Source organism: Colletes latitarsis, chromosome 12 (genome assembly GCF_051014445.1).
Source record: "Colletes latitarsis isolate SP2378_abdomen chromosome 12, iyColLati1, whole genome shotgun sequence".
NCBI lineage: Eukaryota > Metazoa > Arthropoda > Insecta > Hymenoptera > Colletidae > Colletes > Colletes latitarsis.
The window spans coordinates 24206486-24220296 of NC_135145.1; the positions used below are offsets into that span (position 1 = coordinate 24206486).

General features: G+C 44.5%; 1 protein-coding gene across 1 annotated transcript in view; it reads left to right on the top strand.

The window, feature by feature from the left end:
• Msp300 (Muscle-specific protein 300 kDa) overlaps positions 1-13811 on the top strand; it is an 84308-nt gene that overhangs the window by 45982 nt on the left and 24515 nt on the right. Inside the window, exons 36-39 of the mRNA XM_076779238.1 lie at positions 702-10628; positions 11507-11611; positions 11719-12024; positions 12608-12742. Of these exons, the coding sequence (XP_076635353.1) occupies positions 702-10628; positions 11507-11611; positions 11719-12024; positions 12608-12742 (10473 nt within the window). The remainder of the gene's footprint in view (positions 1-701; positions 10629-11506; positions 11612-11718; positions 12025-12607; positions 12743-13811) is intronic.

The following is a 13811-nucleotide window of genomic DNA, read 5'->3' on the forward strand; positions in this document are numbered from 1 at the left end:
GGAGAGATCGAAGATTCTCGCTCAGCGCGGTACGCCCGACCTGAAACCGTTGGATCCATGACGGTAGACAGCTGGAGACAACCTCGAATCTCGACAATCGTCCCTCTCGCGTTCTTTATTTTTCCGGACCCGTGCGTTCCGGCGTGTTCCGTCCGCAAGAACAACGATCGTCCCCGTTCTTCGGACGGAATACCCGATCGTCGTTTTTAATACCTCGAAAATCTTTTTTAGCGAACTTTGTACCGTACACTATATCGAGAGCAAATTGTCCTACGCGCAACGTCGATCGATCGAATATATTAAACGGATCGCTTCGTGTACTCCTAAACTGATATATTGTCTAAGAGTTAACTGCGAATAAAGAGCTCTCTTTGTTGCAAACACGATGAGCAAAGAGAAGAAAAAAAAAAAAAAAAATAAGCAAAATGGTAACGGTGTTGTTCAGTTCTTTTCTTCACGAGCCACGCCACCGCTGATCATAACGTTAATCTAGCATACACGCATACTAAAACTCTAAAGATTAATTTCTCCGATATTGTGCCCTGCTCCCACGTCCTCGAAACCGAACCCCGTCCCCCCGCCCGCCCCTCCCCCCGCCCCCAAAACAAAAACAAAAAAACAATCAGAAAGACTCCCAGAAAATTCACGTATGTGTATTCCATTGTTGTGCCTTGGCTGTTCCTCCGTGGCGGATTAAGCAGAGCCTGCAGCAAAGGATGGACGATTGGAAGCAACGCACCAAGACACTGCTGGATCAGATTTACGCCGTGGACCCGTGCTATGTACAGAGCAACGAGTGCAGGCCGACCGGTCAGATCTCGTACGCGGACATCACGGCCGGTCGTTCCAGCCCTAACTCGAGGGGCTCTAGCCCGTTCAGAAACCCGCGGGACGAGGCAACCTCGTCTTCGCCGCTCGCGATTCAGGTGCTGATTCCGTCCGATCGAGCACGCGACGATTCCACCAGCCGAGTCGCTGGCAACGAGGATCGGACGGAGATCGAGGCCGTGGCCGTGGCCGTGGCCGAACAGAAGGAGCCCGAATCTCGGACGCAGACCCAACACGAATCCAAGATGGACACGATGGACGGTGCGCCTAAACACAGGTCCAACTCGAGGAGAGCCGCTTTCGTCAAGAAAGACGCGGCAGAGCCGATCAAAGAGCCGGTTAACAACATGTCTTCCACGGAGACGGTCAACGTTCCGGAGACTCTTCGGCTGACCGATCGAAAGGTGGAGCAACTCACCCTGAAGAACACGTTGACGCCTCGGGAAGAGAGGAGAGGAAGATCGGCCAGTCCCATTTGGATGCCTGGCTTCACCTCCTACGCTGATATACTTCGCGGGCAGGCGAACGCCTCGCCGAGTCCCTCGGTAGAGCCGACCAAGACCAAGGACTCTGCGATCGAGACGTCCTGCCTGGAGAACGAGAAAGTCGAACTTGGCATACCGTTGGTCGAGATCGAGGAAAACGAACGATCTAATCAGCAGGCAACAGAGAGCTATCGACATCGACCGGAAGTTTCGAGCACCGTGAAGCCTACCGAGGAAGAGCCGGAGACGGAACCCGGTAACTGGGCCGAAGAATCCATCGAGGATTACGATCTGTTAAACGAAAAGAGTTACGAGAATTTAACTGGTACGCAGCAGGTTCCCGAAGTTTACAACTACGTTCATCCACCAATGCCAGAGCTGGTTGGTTTCATTGGCTCCCAGATCGCCTATCCGGTCAGTTCCTACGTCTACATGCCGACTGCACCTCCTCAGCCAATGGCTCTGCCCTGTTACGACGGCCAGATAGCTTTCCCTTCGGAACCGTATGTTGCACAGAGTACGTACATCCCAGAGACGGAGCTTTATCAGCAGAACCAAGCGCAGAAACAACCACAGAGACAACAATCGAGATTTAAGAATCTTGGTAATCCTTCTATCGCGATCCAGAACGTGGAAGAGAAACGCGTCCCTTGTCAAGCGTCGTCGATCGTGAATCAACAACCTATCGTTCAACCGGCCCAACCCGTCGAACCTGAAAAACCGGTAGAATCGGAAGTACGAGAACCTGCGTCTACTCCGGAGGCAACAGCAGCCAGATCAAAAGCTCAGACAGATAATAAGACGTTCTCTTACGCTCAGATACTGTCGCAGGGTTTGAATTCTCGCGCAACCTCGACGACCGGTTCATTTTCTACGACCACGACCAATCTGCCGTTGAAACGGGCGAAGGAACGGTCTCGTTCGCCGACGAATTCAACGACGTCCTCGGTGCACGAAACGACGCCGCCGCAGCAGGAATCCCAAAAGGGAACCCGAGAATCCTCGGTGACTAAACAAGAGGTCAGGCAGGAGGAAACCGCGTGGGACACGACCAAGAAACGAGATACCAGAAAGATTCAGCAGGAAAACCCGAAATCGAAGACAAAAGAAAAGAAGACGAAGAAGAAAGCTCGGAAAGAGCCCGAACAGCCGAAAGAAAAGACTCAGAAGGACGAGAGAGTAAATCTGTCGATGATGGAAGTCGAGGCGAAAGACCAAATTTCTCTGGAGAAAATTATTAGTTGTACGAAGAGCGACGAAACCGAAGCTCGAAACGAGACCAAAGATAATCCTAGAAAGAAGAAACAAGCTGATGTTCTACAAGAAAAACCGACGAACGTTCTACAAGAAAAGCAAATCGTTGCTCCGCAAGGAAACGCATCGCAGGAGAAGAAACGGAAGGCAAAGAAGAAGAAAACGGAAATATCGGTCGACGATGAAATCGAGAAAGCTCTGAAGGAGATCGAAGATATGGACAAGCAAAAGTCGAGAAATCAGAGAGACAAGTCGAAGGAGCAGACAAAGTCTAGAGACCCTCCTCGCTCGACGCCCGAGAAGATCAAAGAGGAAACCGAAAAGAAGAACCCAAAGTCTAACGAGAAGAAGAAACTGACCAAGTCCAAAGCAGAATCGAAGGCTAAAGATGCGTCGCCAATTATAGAGGAAACTACGGAGTCTCGGATCGACACGAAGGAACAGTTAAAATCGAAAGACGATGCGAAAGGAAAGAAAGAAAATAACTACATCGATAAAGTTAAAGAAAAAGAATCGAGAATCGAGACCCAGTCGATCGATTCGAAAAAGTCTGAGGCGAAAATAGATTCGATCGGTGAAACTACGTTGCTGGAGGAGCTCGATTCGAAAGAAAAAAAATCGCGAAAGGAAACCACGTTTAAGAAAAAGCAAAAGGGCAAAGATCAACAGAACGCAGCGAAGGAAAAATCTAATAAAGATACCGCGAAGCCAACTAAGCCTGAAATCTGTACGGAAGAAACAAAGAAATATGCATCCACCGATGACGCAACGAACGTAGAAGTCAAGAGAGAACAACAGAGCAATACAGACCAAGCGAAGATACAAGAATCCAAGTCGCCTAAAAAAGACAACGTATTCGAACCGAAGGATGAAACCGAAACTGAGTCGAAAGAAAAAGTTGATACTAAAATCATGGAGCCAATAATAAAGTCTAAGGAACAAGATAATGCGAAAAAGATCGTAACTAAGGAAAATATCAAAGGGAAGGGTAAAAAGGCAAAGCAAGCGAATGAGCAAGATGGTTCCAAGGAGCAGACATCGAAGAAATCGAGTCAGCGAAAGAATCCTCGAGAGAAGACGGCAGAGCAATCTACGCAGAAAGAAACTGTAGAGGAAGTAGTGGCAACTGACCACGAGGAAAAACAAGATAAAACACCTGAGAAGGAACTTTCTGAAACGGATCAGGGAAAAATTGTGGGTGAAGGTGAACCGGTCTCCGAGATTATTACAACCGAAGGAACAAAAGCAAATGTTGCGAATCAAATAGAAGATGATAGCGTTGAAGAAGAAATTATAGTGGTGCATGATGAAGGAAAGTCTATGGAAAATGTTAGTGTACCGGATAAACTCGATGATGTAGAAATAGATAGAAAACAGACGACTGAAAGAACGATTCGCGACATCGATCCTACAGGAAATATCGCTACGCCTGATAACGGTGGCAAAGAATCTAATTTGTCTGGCTCAGAGGCACCGTCCAGCCCAAAACCCGATACTGAGAACCAAATTGTTACCAACGAAAAGAAGGATGTTATCGATCTTAAAAAAGTTCCACGGAAACCTGACGAGGAAACGAAAGCAGAGATATCTGAACAGACGAATCGATCGCTCGGGACACCATCCAAGATTAAGAAACCGAATAAATCGAAGGAGAAAGTTGTAACGGAAAAGATTGCGCCAACTTACATCGTTGAGTCTAAAGAGGAGCCTAAAACTAGTCAGCCGAGTACACCAAAGCCGGACAAGAAGAAGAAAATGAAAGTAATAGATTCGGATGCAGCATCACCGCCGATTCTGACGGATGAACCTGATGTTACCTTGTCAGAACGCACCGAAATAGTATCTGAAACGGAATTTAATAAAGCTAAGACGAAAGTGACCGAAGCAGAAACGGTGTCGTCTAACGTAGGAGGAGACGAACAATCGTTGGAAACTGTAAAACCTGTTGACGATAATGAAAAAGAAACTTGGAAAGAGCCGCTTAACGATGTACCACCTTCGAATACCAAAAGCGATTCTATGACGAAGAAACCGAAAGGATCTCGCACTATCGAGTCCAACGAGTCCGAATCGAAAGGTTCGGTAGCCGAGATGTCGAAGGAAGAAGAAATCGGTCAGGAGGAATCGCCTTCGACCGCAACAGGCAACGCGTTCGCCATCGAAAAGATGCTGACTACCGTGACGACCACCAGCAGCAGCCCTGGGTCCGTCGAAGTGAAACCACCCAATGTAAAATCCGTTAAATCCGTAGAGATCTTAGAAAACATCCCGTTACCCAAGATCGTAGGCTCCAAACCGACCGAACTAATCACCCTACGTCCCGAAACAGTAGAAGCTAGTCTAACCACCAGATATGCTAGGGTATCGGATGATTCAGCCGTTGGTATCCTTCCGAAAGCGTCGTTAGACACATTAGCAGACTCCGAGAAATTAAATTCCGATTACGCGATCTATATAGACAGTCTCGCCGACGATGATCAGCCGGTTCTGTTCGGTAGCGTTCAGGATAGGAAGAGAGGTCGTTCTGGGGCATCGTTGTCGCCTAAATTGATAGAGGGCTCGAAAGGTGAATCGAAATTTGGCGTAGCGAAAGAACAAGGGCCGGATCCAAAGGTTCCGCAAGGTAAATCCAGTGAAATTAATGTTAAAACGATTCAGGCTGAACATTCTGACGATATCGTCGAAACAAAAAGCACAGGTACGTTGGTATCGAAAGATGAAAATATAATTGTGGAAGGAAACCAAGAAAGTAGTACGAATCTGGACAAAATTGTTGTTTCACCGTCTTCCACTGGGAAAAACTTCATTCCGGACGAAGAAAAGGAGGTAATTGTAGTTGAAAAAATAACATCTGATGCGTCGAGTCAGCCTAAAACTTGCGCGAAAACAAAAGATGTCTCTTCGCACTATTACGAAGACTTGGTTAGACCGTATTGGTTGAATTATCATTCGTACACCGAAGCGGAAGGTGATTTCCATCGACGCTTTAAAGTGGTTGAATTAGTACAAGAAAATTTACCTGCTTCTGCAGCTCCAAGATCGGCGAGCATCGAGAGAATCGTCCAGGAATCGGTCATGAAGAAGCCTGATCAGGAAAAGCCAGCCAAAGAAGAAATAAATCGATCTGAAACAGAATTTAGAAAAGATGCACTGGTTGCAGAATCTGTGAAATATCCAATCAGTACGTTCAGCGAGTTGGAGTCTCGGTGGGTGAAATCTAAACTAGCCGAAGAGAAGAAGATTGCATCTGTTTTCTTGGAAGAAGCTGAAACGATCGTTGATCCAGTTGAGAAGAGAACCGTGCAAATGCAGGAAGCAGAAAAACAACGAACAGAAGCTGCAGATAAAAACGAAGGAACGGTCAAGATAATATCTTTAGAAATTGATATTAATAAAGGCATTACAGATGTTACTGGAAAGGATGCAACGAAAAATGAATCGTCAGAAAAGATTCTGAAAGACGAAACAGTGGAGGATTTAAATTCTACAGATCTAAAAGTTGCGGTAAATACAGAGAATGAGATGCAAACTACCGATGCACCAATCGTTAACGATAATACAAGCAAGGAACTTTGTACAACAATGAAAGTAAAAGAAGAGCTCACGGTTGACAAAAAGGAGAAAATTCAAGAGGAAAAGATACAGCCTGAAGAAACAAGAATCGAGGCAAAGATGACTCTTGAAGTGGAAAAAGAAATACAACCAGTCGGTGAGGGAAAAGAAATGACGATGGAAAGTAAAATTATGGCAGAAGAGAAACCTCTTGATAAAACTGTTCCTAAAAATGAAAATATTTCCCAAATGAGTCGAAAAGAAGATATTGAAAATCCAACGAAAGAAGACAAATTTAATATAGAAAATGTTACAAAGACTTGGCTCGTAGAGTCCACTAACGTAAATGATGCGAACACGGCTGAAACGTTGGTAAATGACAAAGTGTTAGAGCCTACGTCTAGAGTGCCTCAGTCTCCAACAAAGGAAGACAAACCCAGGTCGAAAGAAAACACAAAAACTGGTGTGAAATCAGGAAAGCAAAAGCAATCGGCGAAAGACAAGCCTGACGTTAAAGCAAAATCTATCACGACGGAAAAGGAACCGACGAAACAGGCGGATAAAATGGAAGCTAGTGTTTCAGAATCAAACAAGAAACGCGACGGAAAATCGAAGAAAGGAAACGAAATCGTAGCACCGATACCTCCTCAGTCTGTTGATTCGAACGAACAGATCTCGAAGACAGAAATTGAAGGAAAAACTGTAGCGGAGGTGGTTCCTGTACAGGAAAGCAAGAAAGAAGATGGTAAAACTGAAAGAAAGGATAGTCCTAAAGAAGATATCCAACCACCATCGTGCGGCAAATCTTGGGCATTCGTCGTTAGCACAAAAGTGACAACCGAAGCGACCACTGAAAGTTTACAAACTGCAGCAACGATTGATACGCCACGAGAGTCGGTGATCGAGACCGCGAAAATCGAAAAAGCAGTGCAACAGCCAGAAAAAAATATACCGGAAGAGTCTCAACAGAAACCAACAAAACGTCAAAAAAAGAAAGATACGAAACAAGAAAAAAGTGGTGGTACTCGATTGAGAACCTCTTCTATCGAGACTGAATCTAAGAAAGAGGAAGCAAAAACTGTTGTCGAAAAGATTCAAGACTTGTCAGAAGCTACCAGGGAATGCAACAACAAATCGTACGCACAAATTACGGCAACCAATCGCAGAACACCGCCGCAAACTGTTCAAGATGATGCGATAATCAAACCTGCTCCTCTGAAGTTTAATCAAAGCTTGGACAAAGTGTTTGGAGATGAGGCTGTTGTACCAGAAGAGGCGACAGTGATCGTAAAACCAACAGCTGTACAAGAAACGAAAGAAGAAGTTAAGATCGAAGAAATTCCAAGCAACAAAGCTGTGGAACCAACTATTGAGCTGGAGTTGTCTTCGTGGGTAGAAGAAATCGAAAGAGAAGAGGAGGGAATCGATTCGATAATTAATACTCTAAACAACACGAACGTTGAAGCATCTGAAAAGACGAAAGGTTCGTGGGCCGCCATTGTTGGTGAACACGTCGAACCAAAAGAGTCTCCAGCACCAATCACTGATCAAAGTATCGTCAAAAAGGAGCAAACTTGTGGATTATGCTCCTCCGCTCAAGTAAAGATTCACGTGGAAGAGTCTGTGGAACCGGTACCGATCGAGAACATAGTTCAAGTCGACGAACATGGATTCATGGAATTCGTAAACCGAAGAGAGCTACGATCCAGGCGATCCAGATCGAGGTCTCGAAGCGCTAGACGGGACGAAACGTATTATTCGCCGATGGAAACGACCACGAAACAATCGAAAAATAAAGGAAAGTCAAAGACGAAGGACATCGACACGGCTCAGGAAACTAAGAAGGGTAGGCAAACTCCCGTTGCAAGCACGCAACATGCCGAAGAGAAGAATAAATTAAAAGAAATCGAAGAGACGCAACAGACGGTGAACAGGTCTGAGAACCTGGAAGTAGATAAGAAGAAAACTCCGGAACAACCGAAATTAGAAACGAAAGAGCAATCTAAGACCGCGACGAAAAAAGGCAAGAAATCTAAGAAAGGAAAGACTGGTAAGGATCAAGCTACGGAACAAGATGAAAGCAAAGAGCAAGCGAAACAAACTGACGTTCAAACGTGCTCAACAGGAAACCACTTGGAAACCACGCAAGAGAAAAGAGTGACGACAGAGGAAGAGAAAACTGAACCGAAAAAAGAAAAAGACAAAAAAGTCATACATTCTGATGAGCGTAAGTTTGATTCTACTCGTAAAGAGGAAGTGCAAGTGTCAAAATTGAGCGAAGAAATGGTAAGCGCATCGAAATTAAGTAAAGATAAAGTAGATGTATATGAAATAAACGACGAGATGGATGAAACGTTAAAATTACGTGATAACAAATTGGAAGCATCGAAATCGAGCGATGAAAAAGTAGAAAAATCAAACTTAAGTAAAAAAAGTAAAGTCGAAGCATCAAAATTAACCGAGGAAGGAATAGAATCACCGAAATCACCGAAATCACCGAAATCAAACGAGGAGAAAGTAAAATTAACCGAAGGAGAAGTACAAGCTAAAAAATCAAGCCAAGTAAAAGTAGAAACACCAAAATCAAGTAAAGGGAAAGGGAAAGGGAAAGGAAAATTAAACGAAGAAAAAATAGATTCACCAAAATCGAGCGAGGAAAAGACAAGTCGAGGATCGACATTAGCTGGCGAAAAAGTAGAAATATTAAAATCAAACGAAGAAAAAAAAGAAGCGACAACATCGAGCAAAGAAAATGTAGAAGCATCTGAATCAACTACAGAAAAAATGGAAGCATCGACACCAACGAAAGACAAAGTTGAAGAACCTGTACCTGTCGCGAAGGAAAAATCGAAACGTAAGAATAAACAGGGAAAGAAATCGAAACGCGAAGAACAAGAGATTCGAAAGACTGCAGTTGAAATGACTGTTGCATCGAAAAACGAAGATGTTAAAAGTTTGAGCACAGATTCTCTTAATACGATAATCCAAGAGCTTTTGGAAGAAGCAGTTAACAGAGGGGAGGAGAGTAAAGTAACGCCTGAAACGGTGTTACAAACAGATAAAGAACTACAGAAGTCGGAGGTTGAAGAGAAAGAAACGGTTGAAAATAAGAAGGACGAGGAAGTAAAAGACGGTAGCGAAATTAAGAAGGACGCCGATCTTAAACGTCAGATTGGTATAAAAGAAAGCGTGGAGGAAACGTTCGTTGTAGAAGGGAACCAAGTTACAGAGACGCAGAAAAATGAAGATATTCCTAAAATAGAGCCAGCAATAGAAAACGATGCCAAAGAAGATAAAATTATTACCGAAAAGATCGCGGTAAGAGATCAGGAAGAAACGAGTAAAGCTTTGGACGAAATTGAAGAAAGCAACGTGTCTACGAAAGAAGTAATGGATAAGAAAAGCAAAGAAACGGTAAAAGAACCTCAGCCACCGATCGTAAAAGAACTTGAAACTCTAATCCAAGATACAGCGGAGCAAGTTTCGAAAGTGAGCAAGCCGATAGACTTATTGGAAGAAGAAATTGAAGAATTGCCAATAATATTAGATTCGATCGAAAGCCAGCTACAAACTGAGGAAGAATTTGAGAAATGCATATCGGCTGAGCCGGAAATAGAGACCGCCGATATCGTAATAGAGCCAGCAAAGCCAAAAGTACAATTTTACATAGCGGACGAGATCTTGGTTTTGAGTCCCGAAAAGAAGAAGCCTGTTCAGACCCCGTTGATCTTGAAGACCTTATCGGAACTCAGCAGATCCAAGTTCCTTTCCCTCGACAGCGGATTCTGGCCAGAGAAACACCCCTATCACGAAGCCGAACGCTATCTATTCGAGAACTTGGCCAATTACACGAAAGGAAAGCCTTCCCGCGACATTAAACGCGACTCGAACGATCCTGGGGACTTTGGCGGAGATCGCGACGGTAGTTTTAACGATCGCAGGGGAAACGGCGGTCCCCTGAATTCATTTCTGATGGGCGGACCTCACACGGAACGTCTGATCGCCGACCTCCCCGGAGGTATAGGTAGTTGGAGCGATTACAGTACTTACTTGTCGAGCGAAAACGAACAGAGAACGGATCGGTTATTGTCGGAAGTCGTTGAAGAAGAGATCGGGACTCCGGTGTCGGGTATCCTTCCTACCGACGAACCTCCTTCCCAAGGATCCTCTGTCTGCCTCGAGGACAGTCGATTCGAGTCTCCCTCGCTTCCGGCGACTTTCGACCAGCCTTCGACGTTGGATGAAGAGATTACGTGTCACGCGACCTGCAGTCGTTTGCCGCTCGGGTCCGATTCTTCGATCGGTGAACAGTTAGAACAGTCCAACTCTTCCGATCCACGTGATTCATCATCCCCGACCCCACCAAACATTCCACGCCATAGTCCAGGTCCCAAGGAACATTTAGGTAGAGAAAGAGGATCGATGCAACGACAGAGTCCGAATGTGGAGACCGAGAGAGAGACGGGAGTAGCTGAAGATGAGGCTGAAAAGAGGATACGAGGGATCAAGGTGCGATCACGTGACAACCAGAGCTCGATCTTTACGCAGTTGATCTTGAACGAGCTCGCTGGCCAGCTCTGTTGTTGTGCAGAATTAGTGTGTATGCGTATGTACGTAGACGGCTGCGATGATCGCGCGCGCCCGTCGCCGATTTTTCAACGAAAAAATGGTGCGCGCGAGCGACCGATCGCGGCGCGTATGTGTTGAGCGTGTGCGCGTGTACTTGCCATATAATAATGTTTTTTACTGTTTTTTTCTTGTGCCCTCGTTTTCTGTCGATTTTCTGTGTACATACTTTTTTTTTGCTGATCATTTTCACTTCTCTCGACCTCTGTACTTGGAGCGAATCTCTTTTCTACTCGCAGACTCTTTTGCCAATTGTTGTTAATCGTTGCCGCTAAGCTATCGTACGTACTGCTATCGCTTTTACTATCTTCCATTGCCTATTTTTCTCTTTTTGCCCTGCATGGTAGAGTTTAGGCACGCATAACGCGTAACGTTACTTGATTTTCGGCTTGCGTTGCGGTTCGATGGGGCCCGTAAATTTTCGAGGTCTCGCGATACATCGACTTTCAGTCGAATCTTGATTCGTGAAAATTTCATTTTTATTGTTCTTTACCAGACCTGCATGACGATAGCGTTGCTGACCCAACTCACAAAGCAACCGTAGAGTTGCAGGCTCCACGATAAACGAGTCCTTTTATGTATTTGTGTGTTATGCGTATCCCCGTATTACGATTTCCTAGAGTTTTTCGTCAAACACCCTAAAGCTAATCCATTCGTTAACAGATTGTAATTCAGTTCAAGTTGATCGTGTGCACGGCATATTTCCTCGCTATCGTTCGATCCACCATCGACGCGTTCATTAACCGATCGCTGTATTGCAGGACATCATACAGGACCGTCTGATGGTTTTACAGCTGAGTTTGTCGAACTTGAAAGGAACTTATTTGCCCCGAGATAACATAGACTCCATGCTTTCTGCGCTTACGGTGAGACCACGTGCGATAAACACATAAACGCTTTCAACTTGGAAACAAATAGTATGCTTGTTAAATGCAGTTCGTAAGACGGATAGAAGAATATAAATAAATTTTAGCTCCTCCTGACTGAACTTGACGGCTACGAGCAGGAGACGCGTAAATTGGAGGAAGAGTTGCGGAAAATTCCAGCAGACGCCGAGGCCCAGAGGCTTTTGAGCAATCTAGCGGAAGTTAAAACGCGTATAGACACCCTCTTGGCGCAGGCAGAACAAGGACGTGCCACTCTCGAGGGGGCGCGTGGCCACCATGAACAACGTGGCCACGACATTCACGCTTACAAACAATTTCTAGACGAAACGGATGCCTGGTTGAAGAACATCGTGGCAAGCATGAGGGAGCAACAATCGATTGTCACGAACAAGGTGCGTTACTTGCTGATCGATTAAAAATCATATCATCCAAACCATCAAAATAGTGTTGGATGACCAACCTGATGACTCAATGCGGATAAGCGTATCGAAACCGCTGCGTCCAAAATAACTGAGTCAGTCTTGTTTTTCACATTTCTATCTTAAGTAATCCTGGACGAAGTACACAAATGTCTCATCCAGGACGAGTCATCGACAGTCAGTCATCAGGTACTAAGGGTCACCGACATCCCCTCCTCAGCGAAAAGCCTAATATATAAGGACCAGCATCATTAGAGCACGGGCTTTTTACTTTCAACCCTATCGCGGTAGCGGTCGATCGAAACAGTTATTTCCGCGTCGTTCTGTATGTGTGTCCGGAGTGTACGTCTCTCACCCGGATCCCAACAATAATAAGAGTGAAAATTACGTTGGAATACTAAATAAGTTTAAACTCGGTTGGTTTACAATTGTTCCTCTGGCGCCGCGCCGATACGCGATATCACCGTAATCCCCGGTTTTAGAATACCGACGTTCCCGGTTTATTTTTAAACGGAATCACAGCGATGGTGCTACGTTTGTGTGTCTATGCGAACAGGCTTTGCAGGACGAGTTGAGCGGTCACGCGCAGCGAGTGTCGGAGCTTGAATCTCTGCCAGAAATCAGCACGCTGGCAAAGGTCCTGAAGAATGCGCTGTTGGAGGTGATGTCTCGTCTGCAGCAAAGGCAGCAGGTATCCAACGTTTTCCAATGCTCGGGGGCTTTCGCAAACTTCGCTGACCTTCACGCAACGATCTCGTCAAGTATGGGATGATTAGAAAGGGAGACAAAAGTTGACGCGAACCACCAAATACCGAGAGAATTTTTTTTAAAAAAGACAAATGCAAACTCGTTTCCACCGAGACAATCTTTCGATCGGTTCGAAAATAATAAGAAACCTTCGGTCTAATTACCTAGTCGTTCTAATCGTTCTAGTCTAACCGTCTAGTCATTTCGAAGAAACGGAAACTACATATTATTCGATCTCTTGCCAAATCAAGAGACACCGAAGAATAATATAAATCTGCACAGTATGTATATGTAGAATTAATATACATATACTGCTTGTATCTTGTACAATAATAGAGGCAGCAGGGTGATCGTTAGATGGCGAAGCATGTAATATTCTTTTACTTTCGCTGCTTCGACGTAGTAATTTATATTCGTTAGAATTATGTTTCATATTGCACGTGTATGGGTAATCCTGGAGGTTCGTGTTATCAAACATGTACGTTTTCACTCCTCTCATTTGCTATAAACACCGACATCGCGTTAATTTCTTATAGGCTTTTCATCACGCAACATCGCAAACATTTCATCACTGTCGCCGTTTGTTTCTTTTCTTTTTTTCTGCTCTTATCTCATCGTGTATTATTTGCAACGCACTTTATATTCCTTTAGCTTAAGGTATTGGATATATATATATATGTATATATACATATATATAGGCCACAGCATTTGTTTAAGGAATGTTAATAATATTGTTACTGTAATTTTTTCATGCAATTAAAGTATTCTCATTAATCCCCACCTCCCCCTTTATTTATCCCCGATGTCAGTGTACGTACCATATACTGTATAGTATAGATCGCGTCTCGATATGGTAACGAAAATAACGCGAAAGATAATATGTAATAGATAATCCATGTAAATATTTTTTTATTCGTTAAGATTCGTAAAAGAAACTTTTGAAAAGTTGCCTTAAATGCTATTTTATTTTCACCGGTACACCGTTTCGTCGAGAAATTTGGTTCGCTTAATAC